Raw genomic sequence first — 23543 nt, forward strand, 5'->3', positions numbered from 1 at the left:
TGTCGAACCAAGTGCTCGGGAAAGACGATGGCCAGACTGGGGACTTTGAACAACCCTGCTCTCAACGTCATGCTACGGAGTACAGCACAGCAGGTTTCTGTTCATGTCCTGGAATACATTTCACCATGAAAAGACTCCTTGAATTCTAACATGGCAAAAGGCTCGAAAGGAGGATTCGCATAATAATTCGGCATCCATCTGTTGATTTGCCTCAGTGATCCGAGCTCATTGTCGAGTCAATGCATTGTTCGGACATCCGTGTCATCCCCTGCAGTGGCAGTCCGTCGTGCTGGGCCAGCCATTACGAGAAACCTAGCTCTTGATAGCGGGGTTCCGATGCCAATCAGGGGGTGATGACAGGGATATAAGGCTGAGCGACAGGGGTACGGCCAAGCGATCGTGTTGAAATGGATTAGTGGCTTGAAAGTCCAGAACCAGTCAGTTGTCTCATTCTTGCCAAGACAAGAAAATTGAGGATGGTGAGATTTGACGGCCACAGAGAGGAATTTCGCAAAGATCTATGCTGCACATCGAGATACCGCTAGGTATAGTTCGCAGCTACCATGAGTAATTTGGCCTTGACCTTGGACCTTGATTCGACTCGATAATAGTATCGGAGGTCCGAAGGGATCCATTGTCATTGCAGGCTGGGCATTCTGGAGGCCTGCCATCTTCAGGTATCCCCTGGACGATCGCCTCCAAGTCAGGGAGCAGCTGTAGATCTTGAACAGGGCAAAAGTCTTTCACGTGTGGTCGAAAAGATCTCAATCAATGTCTCCTGACACTCCTCCCTCTTTGGGATTTATCTCCGTGTGACGAACTAGGACGGCAGGGGACCGTCCCTTGGACTCCCGGAGAGACAATTGTTTTTCTTCTCCCTCATGAAACAGGCACAGTTTCATAAGTTGCTTCCTTAGTGACAATGGACTTTTATGACAAGCCAATCATAAAGAGAATGTATCATACACGAGGCGTGGGCACCTTGCGTAGATTGCGGATAAAGGCCTCATTCTGAGAATTTTCTGCAGGGAGTTGTCATGATGTTTCGCGGCTTGGTGTTTTGGTGTTTCGGGTCTGGATGAGAGGTGGTGTTGGTGTTGGAGTGGGGTTGAGAGATCTGATGTTGGTTGGAAAGCTGGGAATATGTGTAGCGCCCGGAGGGAACCGAGACTTCTTCCTAGCCAACGTCGCAGACTGAGTGGTCAGCTACAGTGAGTGATAGCACTTATAGGTCTCCTTAGCGTATGGTCTATCGACAGAGGCTTTGTGCCTAGATTCCTTTTCAGGCCAAAGTGAGATGACGCTTGCGTCTACTGGAGCACACTTCACAGCATTGAATCCGAAACCAGTAGTTTGATGTTTTGTACCTCTATTGGATGTGGCATGCGCATGATGAGATCCAATCGCCGTGTTACGTTGACGCCAGATACAGCTCTCTTTAGGGCTGACGGCACTATATGCAGATAGCTCGAAATAGCATCGTTGTTGTTGTTTTCAACATTCTCACCTACGGTCACCAATGGTGCATCGCGTATAGTCGCCGATATAACTTCAGTAACAGCTGTCTAGGTTAGGTGATTTTTCAGCCATTCTCGTGACCAGAAGCTCATGCAGCCCAACCAACAAACAAACCTGGGAGAAAATGCAGGGGTGATGTCGGACGAAACACGGCGATTCTCTCATGATATCTACCAAGGTCAAGGGTCTTATTATTAAGGGTCTCTGGGTTCAGATGATCCTCACTCAGCTGGTACTTGTAAAACTTGGCAACGTCAACCACGGTTGAGATTCAACTTGGGAATCCGCATGAAAGCACCGGCCACATTTTCTCCAGCAAATATCCACGCGGTATTATTAGGCCAATTGAACACTGTCGATCTTATTGGTCTTTGTCCTAAGTTTCAAACATAACGAACAGGGCCGGGTATAGCAGCCGCGTAAACAGGTGGCGTGAAGTCATATTCCTCTTGAGGAGGCGGAGGACTTTCACCTGTAACCCTTGACCCGAGCACGTTCAGAGAGAACCACCGGGACCATCAGCCACATTTCACATAGATTAATACAAAACGAAGCTCTTTACCACTGTACACTTAATTGATAATTCTAATTCCAACTTGCACTGAAAAGGAACCTTCTCGACACTTGTTACCTGAAGGATTCACCGCAACGTTTCGTCAGCAGGTAGACCCAATGCACCGCGAACTCGTACCATCTGCAAAGATGCACTAAATCTGGTAAAGATGAGACTCTAGCTTATATCCTTTATTAGAGCAAATGGATACACACATACGTCTTCAGTATATTAAAATCAAGGGTGGACAGATGCGTCCCGACAGCCTGGGACAACTTAACCGCCCGTGACTTTGAATGAGGCCTAACACTCTGTCGGCACAAGGCCAACGTCAGACCTGCAGTTGTGAATTAGTTTATGATGCGTTGTCTAAGTCTTGGCATAGCCGGGCGCTTGCGAAACCTTTTAGAGATAATGATTTGTCTAATTCATCTCGTCGGAATATATCATCTATCTATGGGGCCCATTCCGCCAACCGGTTTGATGGTGCCCGTGTCTCTATTCTTCACCGCTATGAGGCAAATCCATTACAATCAAGCAAGCGAGTGACCTCTGATACCGGAAAGCGCTTACAGAAACAGATGCTTACTTCCACTCATCATTGGCGGTTCCTTCGGGAATGTCTGCATCCATATCCTTAGTATAAGCACCTGAGCATGGCTGAAAAAACTTACCTTCACCAAAACCAAGACCAGCTCGAGTCCAGTTCTTCATCTTTGACTTTCGAAACTCTTCAAAATCCCATTCGCCCTTCTCGAGGTGATCGGGGTTGTCGAAAACATAGACAAAGGTCTCCTTGGTCTCCTCCTTCTTAGGAGTAGTTCCGTCTTTGTTGAGAACCTTGACTTTGACCTTCTCCTTGAAGTACTCAGATCCTTCAAACATGTCGAGCTTGTCAACATTGCCGTCAGTCAGTCCAGTGGCATATATGCCAAGGACAGAGTGGCCCTTCTCGGGGACCACTGCAGGGTAATCTGCACACTCAACTCTGTGACGACAGTAGCCGTCTAGGATAGCAGGAGTGAATGTGTGCATGTCCTTGATGGCCTTGGGAGGGTCTCGATCGCCGTAGCAGACAGTGAAGAACACCTCGGGAGCCATCTAAAGTAATATATTAGTACTCGACTTCGGGAACGACTTGTAAACCCACCAAGGTGCCTGCACATTCTTTAGTCAACACGGTTCAATAAGTATTAAGATATATCACTCACCATAGAAGAAAGCCGTGAAGTCGCCGCTCATTTTCCCGGTGTTGGTTTTAAGGCGAGAATGTCAAGTGGTTGAGTCACTAGTATTCAGATGGGTGTGATGTGATAAGCCCGTTACAAGGCTGTTTAGTGAAATGCGTTACTGATGATTTGTGATGGAGGAGGTTAGCCTGAAGAGAAAGAATAGAGTTTAATATATAGTTCACAGAGGAGAGGAGAGTTATGAGCAGGGAAAACCTTTGCGACTTGGATTGATGTCTGCTTGATCTGTGAATCATCCTCTGTTACCCTATCCCTGAGCTGAGGTTATCAAGCGCACCGCAATCGGTGGGGCAATCAGCACGTATGAGGAATTCTGTATCGAATTCCCCTTTCTGTGCTATTATTTGCTTGACAAGCATATTGAGTTGTGAAATTGATTTCGCTAATATGTTATATTTATATGTAGCTGCTCATATAATACTAGGCAAATAGTTATTGTTGTTTCTAAATCCCAAATTACGGAATCAAGTATTTCAAACAATGTAGTACAATCTGCTTGTCCTCGTCCTCGTCTTACATGGTCGTCGAGGAGGAACAGATAAGATATAAGATAAGATACAGTCACGCTATCGCCCGGCTCGTGGTCCTTGACCTAGAGAGTAAGTCAAACATGATTGGTCAAATAGTGAAGCTAATGCCGGTAAAATGTTAATACGGCGTTAGCGCCAAAGGAATTGGCGGCTGCACCCCCCAGCATAGTTGTTCTCGTAATTTTCAACGCGACGGCCCTTCACGTCAAGTTCGACTTTCAAGCTTGCCCAGCAAGACCATATACCTATTGCCCATCGCAAACATCACGAATCCTCCACATTCCCTCGCCGAAATCACCGCAAACTTCCAGAGTCTGCTGCGAAAGAACCTGTAGATTGGCCGTTTTGTTTCGTTTATTGTTAATGACACGATATCGGTCGCAAGAAGCAACTCCGTAACTCAAATCTTCCTGCCCTTAAGTTTAAAGGGCCGGCATCATACCGACACCTCTGCGGATGGAGTTTCGCCAATAATGCAGCCATGTCGGGCACCACTATAGATGATGTCGTTAAGCGACTCAGCGCAACTGATATCGGTACGAATACACTTGAACTCAACCCCACCGGAACTGCTGTCGCATGTCTGCAATACTGTGACTATGACAACTGACGAGGTCCAAACCTAGATGTTAGACTTAAGCTTGAAGCTGCAACTACGTTGCGCGATAGCTTAGATCACTATACCAGTGGTCAAATATACCCGCCCTTCCTAAAGAGATTAATGCCGATCTTCTTTACCATCTTACGCGGACCATGCATCTTTCAAAGCAACTCACCAGACCAGGTCAGTCTAGAAGTCCAACGGATCAACTTGCTGCTAACGTGTGCCAGAAACTTCGAATGGCCATCCTCGAGGTCATTCACCGATTACCAACCCAGCCCGCTCCTCCTGAACCCTTCGAACCCCACGCCGAAGAGACAGTCGATTTGTTGATGCAACTTGTACGAACAGACAACGAAGAGAACGCGACAATATGTGTGAAGATAATATCGGACATTATGCGCCACCAGCACAAGGTGTTACAGGGCAAAGTGCAGCTCTTCCTCACTCTTATTCAAGAGCTTTTCGAGCAAATGGAGAAGGTCGTTCGAGAGCAGCTTGACAATGCACCCCATAATGCGCCGTCGCAACCAGGAGCGCCCTCAACCCCTGGCAACTCGCAGACGAATTTTCAGTCCCCAAGGCCAGGGTCACCAGTCGCTTCCGTCAACGATCTTGGTACCGATACACAGCAACAGAACCGCCCCCTGCTGAAGGGTATGCACTCCTTCAAGGTTCTCTCCGAATGTCCCATTATCGTGGTGTCCATATTCCAGGTTTATCGAAACACGGTGCAGCAGAACGTCCGGAAGTTTGTCCCTCTCATTCAGAATGTGCTGTGCCTTCAAGCCTCAGCACAACAGCAAGCACACGCCGATGCTGCTGCCAAAGGAACGATTCATACGGGAGTGAGCCCTGCTATTAAGAACCGGGTGGCATTTGCCGATTTTATCACTGCTCAAGTCAAGACGATGAGCTTCTTGGCATATCTTCTTCGGCAATACGCCTCGCATCTGAACGACTTCTTGCCTCGACTCCCCGACATCGTCTTGCGTCTCCTGAAAGACTGTCCGAGAGAGAAATCCGGCACACGCAAGGAATTGATTGTTGCGATTCGCCATATCATCAATTACAATTTCCGCAAGATCTTTATTCCCAAGATCGATGAGCTCCTGGATGAGCGGACGCTCACTGGTGATGGATTGACAGTGCACGAAACGATGCGACCTTTAGCATACAGCATGCTTGCTGATCTCATCCACCATGTCCGAGACTCTTTGAAGCCAGAACAGATTAGGAAGACCGTTGAGGTCTACACTAGGAATCTGCAGGATAATTTCCCCGGCACAAGTTTTCAGACAATGAGCGCGAAGCTCCTGTTGAATATGGCAGAATGCATAGCGAAATTACCCAACAAGGTGGATGCAAGACATTATCTGATCATGATTCTGAACGCGATTGCCGACAAGTTTGCGGCCATGAACCGGCAATACCCCAATGCTGTTAAGCTCTCTGCTCTGTATCGTGAACAGATGAAGGCTGGCACCCCTGAGACATACTTAGCCGACAAGGACAGTCCCCCCGACTGGGATGAAACCGACATTTTTTCTGCAGTACCAATCAAGACATCAAACCCGCGAGATCGAGGTGCTGATCCTGTCGTCGATAACAAATTCCTCTTTCGAAATTTAATGACAGGCCTAAAGAACACCTTCTATCAGTTGAGGACATGTAACGTTGGGTCACCTATTGACGCTCAAAATGCTCCCACGCACTGGCAGGATGTTTCTTATGGTTTCACAGCCGAAGAGGTTAAGGTCATCATCAAGCTCTTCCGAGAGGGTGCGTATGTCTTCAGATACTATGAGATTGAGAAGCCAGCAGCGGAGTCCCAGTACATGTCGCCAGTAGAATACATGGCCAACTTCTACATGGTTTCATGTAGCAAGGAGGAGAAGGACCTTCTTGAGACCTTCGCTACCGTTTTCCATGCCATCGATCCCGCTACTTTTCACGAGGTGTTCCAGCAGGAGATCCCGCGCCTTTACGATATGATCTTTGAACATACAGCATTGTTACATATACCCCAATTCTTTCTCGCTAGCGAGGCGACTTCCCCTAGCTTCTGCGGTATGCTTCTGCAATTCCTCATGGAGCGAATCGACCAGGTGGGCTCTGCAGATGTCAAGAAATCATCCATTCTGTTGAGGCTTTTCAAGTTGGCTTTCATGGCTGTTACCCTATTCGCCAACCAGAATGAACAGGTATTATTACCACACGTTGTCAACATTGTCACGAAATCCATCGAGTTATCAACAAAAGCAGAAGAGCCAATGAACTATTTTCTCCTTCTTCGCTCGCTGTTTCGAAGCATTGGTGGTGGTAAATTCGAGCAGCTATACAAGCAAATTCTCCCTCTGCTTGAAATGCTTCTGGATGTGCTCAACAATCTTCTCATGGCTGCACGAAAGCCATCTGAGCGCGACCTCTACGTGGAGCTCTGTCTCACAGTCCCGGCTCGACTCAGTCATTTGTTACCGCACCTCAGCTTCCTGATGCGTCCACTCGTTGTTGCTCTGCGCGCAGGCACAGATCTCGTCGGACAAGGACTGCGAACACTGGAGCTGTGTGTTGATAACCTGACAGCCGACTATCTTGATCCCATTATGGCACCTGTTATCGATGAGCTGATGACTGCTCTCTTTGACCATCTCAAACCTCACCCTTACAGCCACTTTCACGCCCATACCACGATGCGAATTCTTGGTAAACTGGGTGGGAGGAACAGGAAGTTTATGACCAGTGCTGTGCCGCTTACTTATAGGGAGTATGCTGATGATCCCTCGAGCTTTGATCTGAGACTTCTGGGGTCTAAGAAGGACAGAGCCTTTCCTGCAGACATGGGAATTGACTTTGCTATCCAGAAGTTAATGGAGTTTCCAAAGGCAGCCAAGAATAACCACAACAAACAATATGATGCTTACTATAAGAAGCAAGCATTGCATTTGATCAAGGCACAGCTCAAACTTCGAATCGGTTATGATCAGTTGCCAGATGACCTTCCGCGTCTTTTGCGACTTCAAGCTGAAGATCTGGTTGCGAGAAGATATGAGATCAACACCGCCAATTTTGAGATCTCAGACCGTGAGCGATCAATTCCGAAGAAGGAGAGCGAAGATCTGGTCGTCAAACAACTTCTCAAGGCCATCATGTTTGCCCATTCCTTCCCTGAATTCAAGGATGAAGCTAGCACCTTCTTGCTAAACGTTTGCAAGCACTTCGCGATCATTGAGATTGGTAGAGCTTTGGTGGATTTGAAGCGCACATTTAGCCCCTTCGACCCTAACGCTGGCGAGGGCCCTTTGCACATCGATACACGCAATCTCTCGGACGCCATTGTTGAGTCACTGGCTTCTGATCACCCTGATGTGCGCGAGGCGGGCAAGAGTGCCATTCGTGAGATGTATGACGCTACAGCAATTATCTTTGGTTCAGAAAGCGATGTTGGCAAACTCCCTTTCTTCAGTCATCTAAGCAGTACTTTCTGCCACAGCTGCTATGAAGAAGAGTGGTTCACCAAAACTGGCGGTAGTCTGGGAATCAACTACCTGCTTACTGAACTTGATCTGGGCGACACGTGGATTACATCCAAGCAAACCGAGTTTATCCGTGCACTTACTTATGTGGTCAAAGACATGCCCCAGGATCTTCCTGAAAAGACGCGTTGCCTCGCTCAAACTAGCTTGGAGGTCCTCTTGAAGCGTATCACCAAAGACATAACTAAAGAGGACACACTACCCATCACGCAACAACCAGGGCAGCCGCAAAACCCCCAGCTCAAGCAGCCTCGACTTTCCCAGATTTGTCAGCAATTTGGCAACGATCTGTACCATATGAACAAGCACGTTCGAGAGACCGCAAAACACTCGCTGGAACTCATCGCGACAGCGGCAAAGTGTGAGGTCTGGGAGCTTTTGGAACCATGCAAGGACAAGATTCTGCAACCCATCTTTGCCAAACCATTACGTGCGTTGCCCTTCAGTATTCAGATCGGCTACATCAATGCCATGACGTACCATATGAGCTTGAAGAACGACTGGGTCCCATTTGATGAGAACCTAAACCGTCTTCTAATGGAGTCGTTGGCCCTTGCGGATGCTAGTGACGAATCTCTCGCGAACAAGCCTGCGGAGTTCCGTACTCATGAGCACATTGTGAACCTCCGTGTTTCATGTATTAAGCTTCTTACAACTGCAATGACATTTGAGGAATTTTCCAACCAGCCGACTAAGACGAAGATTCTCAGTGTCTTTTTCAAATGCCTGTATTCAGAGTCAAAACCTACCATCAATGCAGCGAACGATGCCCTAAAGTCCGTCTTATCGGTAGATAGACGCCTGCCTAAGGAGCTTCTACAGGGGGGTTTGCGACCGGTGCTACAGAGCCTCTCAGATCCTAAACGCTTAAGCACTGCAGGTCTCGACAATTTGTCTAGGTTGCTGAAGCTGCTTACTTCTTATTTCAAGGTCGAGATCGGTGCTCGCTTACTGGAACAGATCGACTCAATCGTCGAGCCCAGTGCCTTGCAACAGATATCCTTTACTTTCTTCGACCAACACCCGCAGATGAAGATCATCACTGCCATATTGACCATTTTCCATCTGCTTCCTGCTCCCGCTGAAGCCTTTAAGGAACGACTGATCGACTGCTTTCTTGGTTTAGAAGAAAAATTGCGCAGAACTCAGCTGAGTCCTTTCCGCTTGCCCATTTACAGATACATGAATCGATATCCAAAGGAAATCTGGGCCTTCCTTTTCGGCAAAGTCGAAGACCTCAAATACGGACGGCTGTTGGCCCAGGTCCTTGCACATGCTGATAGCAATGCTTTGCGAGAAGTCGCAATTGAGAATCTCGATGGTCTCATTACCCGTTGCAATGAGCTTATCAGCCAAAACAGTGAGGCCAAGTTCGTTGCCATGGTGAACGCGATCCACATTTTTGAGTCTCTCAGCCATTTCCCCAGCACAGAGAAGTGGATGGACAAGAAGGAGCATCTCGACTGGCTCAAGAGTATTGGCAAGGAACTGGAAACACATCTTCGACAACACACCCTTCCTGCACATCTCCGATTGCCTGCTTACCAAGCAGCTGAAGAGCTAATGACTATTCTCGTCAAGTCTCTTGAAAGGGCACCCAAAGAATTGGATCCTCTCTTTAACTTGATCGAATGCGTGACATCTGATGAGCTACGGATCACCCAGGAGCTGTTTTCCTTTATTTACCAGAAAATAATCTGCAGTGATGCAGTTGACTTCTGGAAGACTATTGTCCTCCGCTGCCTAGATACCTACGCTGGGAAGTCTGCCTCAAACAAGATGAAGCATTTCCTTCTGCATTATATCGTTAACCCAATTGTTGCGATGGACGTTATGCGAAACTGGAAACAACTCGACCAGAATAGGACCCCTCGACTTATGGATAGAGCTGTCATTGATGCAGTTAGCAGCAAGATCTGGAAGGTTCAACCGGAGTCGACAACGGACGACCAAGCCCAGCCTGGCATCGATCACACTCGTTATGAGGTTTTGCAGCTTTCGGCAATGTTGGTTAAATACTACCATACGCCCCTCCAGGATGCCCGGAAAGATATCATCAAGTTCGGATGGACATTCATTCGTCTTGAGGATGTAATCAACAAGCATGCTGCTTACGTAGTCATTGGATACTTCATCGCTCATTATGAGACACCTCCAAAGATTGTCACTCAGGTATACCTCTCTCTTCTCAAAGCCAATCAGAACGAGGGGCGTGCCTTGGTCACTCAAGCACTCGAGCTCATCGCCCCTATGCTGCCGAAACGATGTGGAACTGGCCAGAACGAGCGCGTTGCGGCTTGGGCCATAGCCCCCCGGCGTGTTCTTGTTGACGAAGGACAAAATGCCCAGCAGATGACGAGTATCTACCATTTCCTTGTTAGACATCCTGATCTATTCTATGAAGCTCGCGATAGATACATCACTTTGATGATCAGTTCTCTACGGAAGCTCGCCACTCCCCAAAATGCGTCACACGAGTCCAAGAGGCTCTGCCTCAACATGATGTGGCTTATCTGGACATGGGAAGAACGGCGAGTTGAAGGAAAGTCGGCAGCTTTTGGTGCGAGGTCCCTTTCCCAGTCTCCAAACACCAAGAAGAGAAAATTGGAGTCTGAACAGGCGATTACATCTTCCCAGCCAGTTGGCCGTGGGGAGTATCAGATCCCCCCTCTTTTCCGGCTGAAGATGATTAAGTATCTTGTTGAGTTCATTGCTCAATTGAATGAGCGCTATGAACTTCCTTCTGCGAAACCCCGGGATCATGTCTCATCGTCAATCCCCCCAGTCCCTCTTGCGTTGACTGATCTCTGCAAGAAGGCCATGAAACTCCTCTACAACTTGGTGCAGCCACAATACTGGGGTGACCTCGATCTCGACCTCTTTCCTAATGTAACTCAAGTTATCTTAGCGAGCGAGCGAACACAAACTATTCTTACAGCTGATCCCACAGACAAGGAGAAGTTTGATGACAAATTCCTGACCAACATCATCAACACCCTTCAAGTGGTCCGTATAGTGCTCAACTCCAAGTCAGACGAGTGGATCCAGAAGAGCATGCCGGCTATTCAGAAAGTCCTGGAAAAGTGCCTCAAATCAGAAAACCCTGAAATTCAAGATTGCCTTCATCTTTCCGACAAAAAGTTTGACGACAACCGTGAAATCCGATCGATTGTCAAACGCATCCTAGACTCTGTACCGGACGACACCCCCATGGAGGACGCTGATGCTGATGGTGAAACTGAGACACAAACATCTGAGATTGTTGCTTACCTGTCACAAGTTGCAACAGAAGCAATGAACAGCAGCAATTTTACTTCAGGCGTTAATATTCTGTGGTCTCTTGGTCAACGAAAACCGAACGTGATTGATCAGCATATCAATTCTTTAATGAAGGCTCTCCAATCTAAACATGCGAGAGAACACGTCCAACACTACAATGCGATCACCAGTCAGGCAGCTGGTGTTAACAGGAACCAGGACCCCAATACACCAAGCGGAGAAATGTCAGCCTACGATCTTGAGATTCAAACCAAGATTATGATCAAGGAAATCCAGGTCGTAGCGCTGCGGATGGAAGTGCTGGGTGACAATCGACGACCCTTCCTCAGCGTCCTGGCAACTTTGGTTGAAAAGTCCATGTCAATTGAACTTTGTCAGGAGATATTGAACATGGTTGAGGGATGGGTATTCCGATCAGAAGGAACATGGCCAACTCTTAAGGAGAAAACGGCTGTTCTTCATAAGATGCTCTCCTTTGAACACCGACAAGACCCAACCATGTTATCCAAGTTTCTGGACCTCGTTATCCGTATCTACGAGGACCCCAAGATTACCCGCACAGAATTGACCGTTCGCATGGAGCATGCATTCCTTATCGGTACTCGTGCAGCGGATGTTGAAATGCGTAATCGCTTCATGGCTATCTTTGACAAGAGCTTATCCAAGTCGGCCAGTGCACGTCTGTCCTATGTTCTTACCTCCCAGAACTGGGATACACTCTCAGATTCATACTGGCTTGGGCAGGCTACACAGCTGTTACTTGGAGCTGTCGAGACGAACGCCAACATCCAACTGTACCAAAGCGACTTCAGGACCCTACCGATTTCTCGCCTGCTCACCATCTTCACGAAGGAGATGGAGGCTCGGGAGCCCACAGTCATTATCGATGACAAGTTCGAATCATTTATGGCTACTCATCGTCGCTTCATGTCGGAACTGGGAGACATCAAGGTGAAGGACGTCATCGAACCATTGGTGCAGCTTCAGCATGTTGATTCTCAACTCGCTCATAACCTTTGGGTAACCCTCTTCCCAATCTACTGGTCGTCTGTAGCCAAGGATGATCGAGTTGATCTAGAACGAGGCATTGTTGCTTTGCTCACAAAAGATTATCACAGTCGGCAAATTGACAAGCGACCTAACGTCATTCAATCAATCCTCGACGGCGCCGCAAAGACTTGGCCCGAGTGTAAGATTCCACCACATGTCCTCAAATTTGAGGCCAAGACGTACGATGCTTGGTATACTGCCTTAGTTCAACTTGAGAACTCTGCCATTAAACCACAGGTCGATTCCGCTACGGTACGAGAAAGCAACCTCGACGCTCTTGTCGAGCTTTACGCTTCACTCCAGGAAGACGACCTGTTCTACGGCACCTGGAGGCGTCGCTGTCAATTTGTTGAAACCAATGCTGCTCTGTCGTACGAACAGAACGGCATGTGGGACAAGGCCCAAAAGCTGTATGAGAATGCCCAGATCAAGGCCAGAACTGGTGTGATCCCCTTCTCCCAGGCCGAGTACATGCTTTGGGAGGATCATTGGGTTCTTTGTGCACAGAAGCTGCAACAGTGGGAGATTCTTCAGGATTTCGCTAAGCATGAAAATTTCCAAGATCTCCTTCTCGAGTGCGCTTGGCGGAACACAGAGATGTGGCAGGATGAGGGTCACCGCGACGCTTTGGATAACATCATCAAGGGTGTTATGGACGCCCCTACGCCCCGCAGAGCCTTCTTCCAATCATTCATGTCACTTCTCAAATTTCACAATCAGAAAGAGGCTAGCACGGACTTCGCTCGCGTCTGCGATGAGGCAATTCAGCTCTCAATCCGGAAATGGCACCAGTTGCCCGAGCGCCTGACCAATGCCCACGTTCCACTTCTTCAGAACTTCCAACAGTTGGTTGAGCTTCATGACGCCAGTGTCATTTGCCAGAGTCTTGCGAATACCAACCAGACAAACTTGGACGTCAAATCTGGCGAACTCAAGTTGCTGCTGGGTGCTTGGCGCGATCGACTCCCGAATGTGTGGGATGATATCACTGCTTGGCAAGATCTCGTCACCTGGAGACAGCATATATTCAGCCTCATCAACCAGACGTATCTGCAATTGCTTCCTCAACAAGGACAGCAAAACGCTGGTGGAGCTAGTTCGTTTGCTTATCGGGGTTACCACGAAACCGCCTGGATTATCAATAGGTTCGCTCATGTCGCTCGCAAGCATAACCTTCCTGATGTTTGCATTAATCAATTGAGCCGCATTTATACGCTGCCTAATATTGAGATTCAGGAAGCCTTCTTGAAACTTCGTGAACAGGCCAAATGCCATTATGAAAACCCTGACGAGCTCTCGAGTGGTTTGGATGTTATCAACAATACAAACCTCAACTACTTTAGCCCGTCTCAGAAAGCCGAATTCTACACCCTCAAGGGAATGTTTTTGGAGAAGCTCAAGCAAAAGGATGAGGCCGATTCGGCCTATGGCACGGCGTTATACTTTGACATCGGTGCCGCCAAAGCTTGGGCGGAATGGGGCTACTTCAACGACCGCAAGTTCAAGGAGGACCCTACTGACCTCAATGCGGCAAGACAAGCACTGACCTCGTACTTGCAAGCTGCGGGAAGCTACAAGAATGCTAAGTCTCGCAAACTCCTTGCACGAATCCTGTGGCTCCTCAGCTTGGATGACACCAAGGGCACGATCGCGTTGGGCTTTGATGACTTCAAGGGTGAAACACCCGTTTGGTATTGGATTACTTTCATCCAACAACTTATTACGGGACTAGGCCATAAGGAAGCTCCTCGTGTTTTCCAGCTGTTGCTAAAGATCGCAAAGTCCTACCCCCAGGCGTTGTACTTCCAGCTTCGAACCAACCGAGAGGATCTTCTTGTTATAAAGAAGAATCAAGAAGCCCGAGACAGAACAGCACGGCAACGCGCACAATCTGTGGCATCCAATGGAAAGGCGAGCGCATCACCGTCCATGACAAAGCAGGACCCTCCCAGACCTGGTACAGCATCATCACGACCAGGCACTGCAAATGCGGCTGACGGAACCCCAGTCAAGGCGGAGGGAGAAGCGAATGGCAGCAACGCCACAGGTACTCCCGCACCTACCAACGGGCAAACACCTGATCCTTCCAAGGCCGCACAAAAGGCCACCCCTCAACCTGGACAGCCAGGGCAGCCCCAGAAGAAGCCTCCGTGGGATTACACCGAAGAGGTCATGTCAGTCCTCAAGACTGCTTTCCCTCTGCTGGCTCTTTCAATGGAGACTATGGTGGACCAGATCCAGAAGAACTTCAAGTGTCCTCCTGATGAAGATGCATACCGGCTAATTGTTGCTCTTCTTAACGATGCTCTGGCCTACGTTAGTAGAACACCGCCATCTTTCGCCAAGAATGTGAAGCTTCCACCAGCGACCGAAACCAACATCACTCGGTTTGCTGAAACAATCCTGCCTAGTCACATCAAGAAGTCATTCGAAGCGGATTTCGTTACTGTCAAGCCAACAATGTACGAGTATATCTACAAGCTACGCCGTTGGCGGAACAAGTTTGAAGAAAAGTTGGATCACCGAATACCTCGCGCCTTTCTCGAAAACTTTTCCCCTCACCTAAGTGAATTTAGGTATGGCAAATTCGATGAGGTAGAGGTTCCTGGTCAATACTTGCAACACAAGGACAAGAATCAAGACTTCATCCGCATCGATCGTTTCCTTCCAAACATCGATCTTGTTCGATCTATCAGTGCTTCTTACCGCCGCATTAAAATGCGTGGTCATGATGGAAGTATTCACAAATGGGCCATTCAGCACCCTGCAGCTCGACACTGTCGACGAGAGGAGCGCATTTTGCAGCTTTTCCGGTCGCTTAACCAAACATTAGGCCGCAAGAAGGAGAGCCGACGCCGTGATTTGCAGTTCACGATACCAATCATGGTTCCCTTTGCACCTCATATCAGACTTGTGCAAGAAGATACATCCTACACTACACTACAGGGAGTGTATGAAGATCATTGCCGAAACATGGGCATGTCAAAGGACGACCCCGTGCTATTCACTATGGAGAAGCTTCGTGGAGCCCTCGAGAGCAAGAGCTCTGTAAGTTGTAACAGACACCAAGATGGTTTCGCAGTTACTAACAATAAACAGAACAAGCCTGAGCAGGCAGCGACAGCTCGGTTGGAGGTATTCAACGCGATCCAGGAGAAGTGGGTGCCATCAACAGTGGCAATCGAGTATTTCCAAAAGGTGTTCCCACAGTTTGCCGAGTTCTGGCTATTCCGCCGCCAATTCTCGTACCAGCTTGCGGCGTTGACATTCATCACGTACATCATGTACATGCACAACCGATACCCACAGAAGATCAACATATCAAGGGCGACGGGTAAGGTTTGGGGGTCTGAAATGATGTCTTACATGAGCGCCAACAAACCCTTCTTCCACAACCCTGAACCGGTGCCATTCCGACTAACGCCCAACCTTCAAACTCTGATGGGACCACTGGCAACTGAAGGCATCTTTGCATGCTCGCTGATGGCCATCGCGCGATGCTTGACAGAGCCTGAATACGAACTGGAGCACGCCTTGACGCTTCTTGTGCGTGATGAGATGCTGTTCTGGTTCACTGGCAGCCACAGGAACGGAGTCATTACAGAGGGCCAGCTTCGAGATTCTGTGCAGGTCAACAGTGAATCGATTGTCAAGCGGGCACTCAGCCTGGCGCACAGTCCTGTTGGCAACCTGCCTGCGAATCAGACGGTGATTGACGCCATCGCCAAGGCAGTCAATCCTATGAACCTGGCACAGTGCGATGCGCTGTGGATGCCATACCTGTAAGGAGCAGGTGCATATTTATGCTTGGAGGAAAATGATAATAGATGGGTGCGCAGATGGATGGCATGGTCTTGGGACTTTAAGCATGGCGTTGGGGGATTTTGAGAGAGCGCGTATCTTGTATGATGCTATAGGGAGGTCAGATATGGCTCAAAAATGGTGAATATGTAATATCCTGGCATTCAGCAGCAGTTTTTATCTTGCTATCGACTTTTGGCAGCGGAGAGTTTGTAAATTCTACTGTACTTTAATTATGCAACTGTTCACTGGCATGATGGTGAGAATGTGCAATAGTGAGGTTGAATCTCAACACCAGCCAACCAAAGATGGTGATAGAGGTACAGGGTTCCCCACAAGCCTCGGCTCGGAACAGGACTTTTATTAGTTTCCATTGTCATGCAGGTATAGACGAGATCGACAAAGTTTCACAGCCTATCTCAGTCCGAGTTAACTAGTAGGGTCATAGCTGAGAGGACGAACATGTATGTCGGGGACGGAACCCCGCACGATAGAGCACGGCAGAGGCGTCCCGCGTCGGCCAAGTTACCTCGGACATTTATTCTAGAGTATTTAAAGCAATCTCTTGTAATCACCGTAGATCGATCCTTGGTCTTCATTTATAATTTGAGCTGATTCTGAGAAGAAACCTTCATAAGACTGAAAAATAGATCACAATGGATCTCACAAAGACACCTCGAAAGGTCTGGGAACACCCCAGTCCCAAGAGCACGGCAATGTGGGCATTTATGCAAGAGGCAAACAAATTACATGGACTTAATCTCGAGGTATGATGTGGATTTAGATGTGAAAGAACCCATGGCACAAGTAACTGACACGCCGTATCATTAGACATTCAACGACTTATATGAATGGTCCGTCTCTAAGCGCAGCGACTTCTACGCTCAACTCTGGGCCTCTCAAAACTGGATCCACGAGGGTTCCTACTCATACATCGTAGACGAATCAATCCCAATCACAAAGCTTCCCACTTGGTTCCCCGGTATTCGCATCAACTACGCCGAGAATCTCCTCTGGACAGGTGCTGTAGGCGGTGCACCAGGCGAGCGGTCAACGCTTCACAAAGAAGATGACACTGTCGCCATTACAGAAGTGAGAGAGGGTAATTCCTCTGTGAAGAATGTCACATGGGGAGAGTTGAGGAGAAGAGTGGGAAAGCTGGCGGGTGCATTGAAGCAGAGAGGTGTCAGGAAGGGAGATAGAGTCGTCATGGTTGGTGCTCATGCTGTTGAGACACTTGTTGTGTTTCTGGCCACGACTTGGCTTGGGGGGCTGTTTAGCAGTAGCTCGACTGATATGGGTGTTGGGGGCTTGTTGCAGAGGACTGTTCAGATTGACCCCAAGGTGACCTCTTTGACATCACCAAGCTCATAGCAATGCTGACCTGGAGTAGTTTGTCTTCTTCGACGATGGAGCTCTCTATAATGGCAAAGTCATTGATCTTCGCGATAAGATCAAGGGGGTTGTCGAAGGAATGAAAGAATGCCCTTCTTTTCAAGGTGCAATCATCGTTCAACGCTTCGACTCTCCTCACGATACTTCTCAAATCCCCAAGACACAACGTCTCGAGTCTTTCCTCTCATCCGCACCCTCAACTCCACCGCCCATCGAAAGAGTTGGCTTTCAAGACCCAATGGTGGTCTACTATTCCTCTGGAACAACTGGAACACCAAAAGCCATCGTTCACGGCGTCGGTCCGATTCTCGTTTCAGTGGCCAAGGAGGCTATTCTTCATCGCGAAATCACTCCCAAGGATGTTGCGCTTCAGTACACTACTACAGGCTGGATCATGTATCTCGCTAGCGTGACTCGACTTGCTTTTGGTGGACGGACTGTGTTTTATGATGGTTCGCCTTTTGTGCCAGACCGTTCTGTGCTGTTACGGATCGTGGAGGAGCAGCGTGTCACGAATCTAGGAATCAGTCCAAGATGGTTGGGCGAGCTTATGAAAGAAGGAATAGTTCCTCAGAAAGAGGCAGACCTGAGTAGTCTGACGGCTGTTCAGAGTACGGGAATGGTCTTGAAGGAGCAGGTCTTTGACTGGTTCTATGATGGGGCGTTTCCAACGAATATCAAGTTGGCTAACTTTTCAGGCGGTACAGATATTGTGAGTCTCCTATTCAGCCTCTTCTCGCTATTGCTGACATTACCAAGGCCGCCTGCTTTGTCATGGAGAATCCTCTATCTCCCATCTACGCTGGTGGATGTCCAGGACGAGTTATTGGAACACCAATGGCAATTTATCCATCTTCTGCGGATCTCGACAAACCGATCTCACCTGTTCCTGATGGCGAACCAGGAGACTTAGTCGGAACTGCAGCATTCCCCAATGTCCCTCTCTATCTCTGGAACGATACAACTCCGGCTCCAGGAAAGAAGTACACTTCAGCATACTTCGATCGATTCCCCAATGTGTGGTCACAAGGCGACTTTGCAGCAGTTCACCCACAAACGGGCCATATTCATATTCTTGGCCGCTCAGATGGAGTTTTGAATCCAAGTGGAATTCGGTTCGGAAGTGCGGACATCTACGCGGTGCTTGAGGGAAGCTTTGCAAAGGAGGTCGCAGAGAGTCTCTGCGTAGGCCAGCGTCGACCTCAGGACCATGATGAGAGTGTTGTTTTGTTCCTGTTGATGAAACCAGGAGTCAAGTTCAACGCTGAGCTCGCTAGTAAAATTCGAGAAAGGATCGCCAAGGAGTTGACGAAGAGGCATGTGCCCAAGTATATCTTTGAGGTGCCCGATATTCCGGTAAGTGCTTGCCCTCACAACTGATGGTATTCGGTAGACTAACGGTGTTTAGACAACTGTGAATGGAAAGAAGGTCGAACTTCCAGTCAAGCAGATCATCTCGGGCAGTAATGTCAAACCAAGCGGGACTTTGTTGAACCCTCAGAGTCTGGATTTTTTCTATCAGTTCCAGAAGATTGAACAGATCGATCAAGTCAAAGCAAAGTTGTAGAGATAGATACTATCTAGATAAACATGGGGTATACAAAAGACAATACAAGTTACAAATCCTCCTCCTTCTTGGGAAACTTGCCCCCATTCACACCAAATCTCCAAGCCATCCATGCCAAAGCTCCCCCCATGCTTCCCAACCCCAGTCCTCCAACTGCACCTCTCCAACCTTTTAGAGCATTGGCCCCTATGAAAGCCCCAGCTCCAGCGCCTACAGTAGTCCAGTCATCAGTCTCGAGCTGACCTTGGTTCTCGAGTAATCTCCAGCTTCGATCCTGCCACTCGACTTCTTCTCTTCCTCTCATACGGCTGATTGTCATGAGAGCTCCCACGCCAACCGCTGCGACTGCGCCTGTTGATGCAGAGCGGATGAGGCGTGGGAAGAATGCTAAGGTTGGGGGTTTTGGGCGGAGAAAGGGGACCAAGTGGTGTGTTGTTGTTATGCCCGTTGCGATGATTGAGCTTAGTGTTATCGCTCGCACGATAACGTGTGTTGTGAGTATTGTTCGTGCAAGAGGTTGATCCTCTGCATAAGGAGTATGAGGAAAGAATCGTGACATTTTATTTGTTGTTCTTGGTTACAACATTAATCAAGTAAATAAATAAAGAGTGAAGAGTATCAGATATTAATTTTATAAGCTGACGTCCGATGCTTTGTTCTTATATACATTCTACGCCGCGTCATATCATCAAGCCACTTCCACTTCCAGACGCCAGAAGCACTCGCTCTTCTTTCAGCTCCGTCTTTCCATTGACCATGATTGCTTCAGGGATGCGATTGAATAAGCACCCCGTTATTGGTTCCCCGATGCGACGCCCCGGATGGATTAACGTGCCGGTTACTCCACCAGAGAGCTTATTTTGCGGATATTATGCGAGATCCGAGTGCGAGATACGGAGTAGAAATAAATAATTCAGTGCTAATTGATTAGTGATATCACATAGTTACAGGATATCAAAACATGACCGCTTCTCATACGGAGGAGACAGAGAATGTTCATACACTCACTAAGTCAAACCATGTCGTGTTCCCCAATGCATATCATACCACCAACGCCTAGACCTATCCCAATCATATGATAATCTTCCCATCCCAATGCTATGCTTGCTATACCTTCTGGGTCTACTCTCTGGCATCCTTATTCATCATCGCTCATCTCCATCATACTGCCCTCCTTCTCGGGCGAAGCGTCCTCGTCCTCCAAAACCGTCATTCGTCTTGTTCGTCTCAATCTTCCCTTACCCTTCTCCGGTCTCCCCGGTGTTTTTCGACCCCCGTTGACTTTAACGGCTGCATCATGCTTCCGTTGTCCCAACGTGCGCTCAAAGTCCAAGAGATCCTCAGCTTCAGACTCTGCCGCGCCATCAATCAATGCCGTCTCTTCTAGCGCTTTGTTTAATAACTCTGTTGCGATACTGTCCTGAGGATTTATTGCCAGCGCTTCATGGAGAACGACCACTGCCTCCTCAGGCTTGCTTTGTTCCATGAGAATAAGCCCTTTCGCGCTGAAAATGGCCGCATCCTTGCCTCCCTGTCTTAGCACCTCGTCAAACTCGGCGAGTGCTCGGTTAAAGTGCCTCAGCCGCCTGAAAGCGTGTCCAAGATTTGTCCTCGCAGCCAACCAGGCTGAAGGGTCGCTATCCATATCATCAGCGATCTTAAGCGCTGCTGTAAAGTACTGTGCTGCCTCCTTGGGTTTGTCTTGGTGATATTTCACGATGCCCATTTCATTCAAGAGTAAAGGGTCCGTTTTGCAAAGGCCATAGGCTGTTTTCAGAAACTCTTCCGCAAGCGTCATGTTGTTCAAAGCATGATTTTGCATGCCCAAAAACACTTGGGGCAAATGTGTTCCCATGAACAATCTCGCTGCCGTTGAGTAGGCCGAAATGGCTTGGTCGTGTTCGCCCTCGGCCGCAAAAGTGTGTGCAAATCCAATCCATGCCGGTCCAAAATGTGCATCCATCATACTCGCTTTGCTGAAATATCGTCGTGCCTCGGGTATTTTGCCAATCGAAAAATAGTAAATACCAACTGCGAGCCACGAACATGGTTCTTCAGGATGACTATCAGCGAGGTCGTGGGCAATCAAGAAAAGGAGATTCTTTTCTTTCAGCTCAAATAAACAGGCCAGGTGGACCGGGTACACACTGAAGTTGTACTTGTCTTCCTGTAGGATTCCATTTGTGATATTCAGAGCGTCCCGGTACCGGCATTGCGTATAGAGAAGATCCGCACGAGCAAGTTGTAGGTCTGGATTTGATGCAAGGTGATAATGTGTCGAGAGAGAGTCGTAAGCTGTCTCAAAAGCTGCAGGATTGCGGTATTTGGAGAGTCGCGTTGTGTAGAGCATCTTGGTAAAGTCAGCAGCCTGTTGTGAAGACGACACATCTCCAGAGACATGAATGGAATCGAAGTCCAAGCTCTCAAGGAACTGCCATTCTTCGTCAGGCGACAATAGCGAATTGTTCATAAGCTGCTGGAACGCCTCAAAGCACTGGACATCGATTCGCACAGCATCTTTGTAACACTCCTTTGCGCGATCGAAAGCATTCTGTTTCGCGTAGCAGATGCCACGCAGAAAACACATAGCAGCTTCATATCTCCTATTAGCAGCCTCCTCCTCAGCAGCTGGATCACGACGTCGTCCGTGGCGTGGCTGAGTCTTGCGCTTGTTGCTCGAGCCATTGGCTATAAGATGCGTTGGATTACGATCGCCGAGAATCGAAAGGGCTTCGTCGAAGCGAGACTGTTTTATAAGGCAGTGACCGGCGAGATAGCGACATGATGGGTTCCTGGCGATCAGGTCTTGGCTGGAGAGAAATGCTTGGGCGCGTGTGTAGTTTCCTGTCGCGAAGTGGACTTGGGCTAGCCAGAAGGCGTCTTGATCGTCATCTATCGAAATATGATGTTAGACAATGGAAAAGACGTTTGTTTATATCAGTATATCACGAACTGGTCAGTGCAAGTAGCTTGTCGCCGATAAATATGGCCGACTCATATTGCGCTTTGTTGAGGGCATCTTGCCTCCATTCCCTCAAGAAATTCTCCATTCCTGATTTATTCGCAGTTCATTGAGTGCTGAGCCCAGCCATCAAGTATTCGCTTTATGTGCGGCTCGGCGTGTTGCGATATAGGGTTACGCTGGAGAATGGAGATGGTTTGTTTGGAATAACGTCAGTCAACATCCCACCAAAAGTCAACAATGACCTGAATCTAATCTCACCGCAAGCCCGCCCGGCCGTTGTTCGCGCCTCCGCCAGAGCCTAGCGTGTGAAGGGCGTTCTGAGAAGCCACAGCGGGCGTGGCTCCAGCAACAGCGGGGTAGCTTATAGCGGCCATTGCCTCCATCAGAGGCGATGAAAAAGTTGGCGGGGTTGAATTTATAGCGTATCAGAAGCCTTCAATTTGGCACTCGCCGATACAGGAGCCTGTCATGCAGTCAAGTTTTAAAAGTCTACAACTACCTACTTGAGAAACATTCAATTGTACAACTATACCAATCTACTCGCGGAAATGGCTTCTTCTCAACCTACTCGATGGGCTGCTCTCGCCCGTGATACGAACGAGACCAAGATTCAGCTTGCTCTTAACCTTGACGGCGGCGATTTCCCTCCAGACACTGACTCCCGACTTCTTAACGACGGAGATAGCCATGCTTCTCAAGCTAGCAAGTCACAGAAGATTGCCGTCAATACAGGAATTGGTTTCCTTGACCATATGCTTCATGCTCTAGCTAAGCATGCGGGATGGAGTCTTGCTCTGAACTGCAAGGGTGATCTTCACAGTCCGTGACCCTTCAACCGCCACTGAGGGATGTTAAATGACTGACTTGATATCTAGTTGATGACCACCACACCGCCGAAGATGTCTGTATCGCCCTTGGTTATGCCTTCGCCCAAGCTCTCGGCACTCCCGCTGGTCTCGCCCGTTTCGGCTACGCCTACGCTCCCCTTGATGAGGCCCTCTCGCGCGCGGTCATCGATCTTTCCAACCGTCCCTACAGTATTGTTGACCTCGGTCTGAAGCGGGAGTGGCTTGGCCAGCTCAGTACCGAGATGGTCCCTCATTGTCTCCAGAGCTTTGCCCAGGGTGCTCGCGTTACGCTGCATGTTCACTGTCTTCACGGTGACAACGACCACCATCGAGCCGAGAGTGCTTTCAAGGCTCTTGCTGTTGCTATCAAGGCTGCTACCACAAGGATACCTGGTAAAGAGGGTGAGGTGCCTAGCACCAAGGGTACTCTGAGTGCGTAAGGAAATAGTTGCTTAGGAGTTCCGGATAAAGACTTGGTTTTGGTTAGAACTACACCTGCGATTGATAGGGATGCAGGAATCATGTTTTGAGATATAAGTGAATATATAATCTATGTCACGTCGCAGGTTTCCGGAAGTAGTTGCAATGCGTTGCAAAGCATGTATCCTCGAGGCCCAGCATACCACCACATTCACTACGCATCCATACCA

At 48.5% G+C, this 23543-nt stretch overlaps 6 protein-coding genes; 3 read left to right on the top strand and 3 right to left on the bottom strand.

Annotated features, from left to right (window-relative positions):
• Positions 1 to 2656: 2656 nt before the first annotated feature.
• FFUJ_13283 (related to disease resistance protein aig2) lies at positions 2657 to 3313 on the bottom strand (the record flags this gene model as incomplete). XM_023575952.1 has 4 exons in its annotated part: positions 2657 to 2694; positions 2746 to 3172; positions 3222 to 3229; positions 3283 to 3313. 4 exons carry the CDS (start codon positions 3311 to 3313, stop codon positions 2657 to 2659), a joined length of 504 nt encoding a protein of 167 aa, XP_023429601.1.
• Positions 3314 to 4332: 1019 nt separating this feature from the next.
• Positions 4333 to 16103, top strand: FFUJ_13284 (related to the component Tra1 of the SAGA complex; the record flags this gene model as incomplete). XM_023575953.1 has 5 exons in its annotated part: positions 4333 to 4387; positions 4478 to 4635; positions 4683 to 14274; positions 14326 to 15365; positions 15417 to 16103. The coding sequence occupies 5 exons, from the start codon at positions 4333 to 4335 to the stop codon at positions 16101 to 16103; spliced, it is 11532 nt and encodes a 3843-aa protein (XP_023429181.1).
• Positions 16104 to 16774: 671 nt separating this feature from the next.
• On the top strand, positions 16775 to 19080 carry FFUJ_13285 (related to acetoacetyl-CoA synthetase; the record flags this gene model as incomplete). XM_023575954.1 has 5 exons in its annotated part: positions 16775 to 16885; positions 16950 to 17462; positions 17512 to 18225; positions 18273 to 18869; positions 18922 to 19080. The coding sequence occupies 5 exons, from the start codon at positions 16775 to 16777 to the stop codon at positions 19078 to 19080; spliced, it is 2094 nt and encodes a 697-aa protein (XP_023429182.1).
• A 49-nt stretch (positions 19081 to 19129) lies between these two features.
• On the bottom strand, positions 19130 to 19639 carry FFUJ_13286 (uncharacterized protein; the record flags this gene model as incomplete). The annotated part of the gene is made up of 1 exon (XM_023575955.1): positions 19130 to 19639. One exon carries the CDS (start codon positions 19637 to 19639, stop codon positions 19130 to 19132), a length of 510 nt encoding a protein of 169 aa, XP_023429183.1.
• Positions 19640 to 20218: 579 nt separating this feature from the next.
• Positions 20219 to 22130, bottom strand: FFUJ_13287 (related to anaphase control protein cut9; the record flags this gene model as incomplete). XM_023575956.1 has 2 exons in its annotated part: positions 20219 to 21972; positions 22034 to 22130. The coding sequence occupies 2 exons, from the start codon at positions 22128 to 22130 to the stop codon at positions 20219 to 20221; spliced, it is 1851 nt and encodes a 616-aa protein (XP_023429184.1).
• A 463-nt stretch (positions 22131 to 22593) lies between these two features.
• Positions 22594 to 23333, top strand: FFUJ_13288 (probable imidazoleglycerol-phosphate dehydratase; the record flags this gene model as incomplete). XM_023575957.1 has 2 exons in its annotated part: positions 22594 to 22864; positions 22921 to 23333. The coding sequence occupies 2 exons, from the start codon at positions 22594 to 22596 to the stop codon at positions 23331 to 23333; spliced, it is 684 nt and encodes a 227-aa protein (XP_023429185.1).
• Positions 23334 to 23543: the final 210 nt, after the last annotated feature.

Source organism: Fusarium fujikuroi, chromosome FFUJ_chr04 (assembly GCF_900079805.1).
Source record: "Fusarium fujikuroi IMI 58289 draft genome, chromosome FFUJ_chr04".
In the NCBI taxonomy this organism is placed as follows: domain Eukaryota; kingdom Fungi; phylum Ascomycota; class Sordariomycetes; order Hypocreales; family Nectriaceae; genus Fusarium; species Fusarium fujikuroi.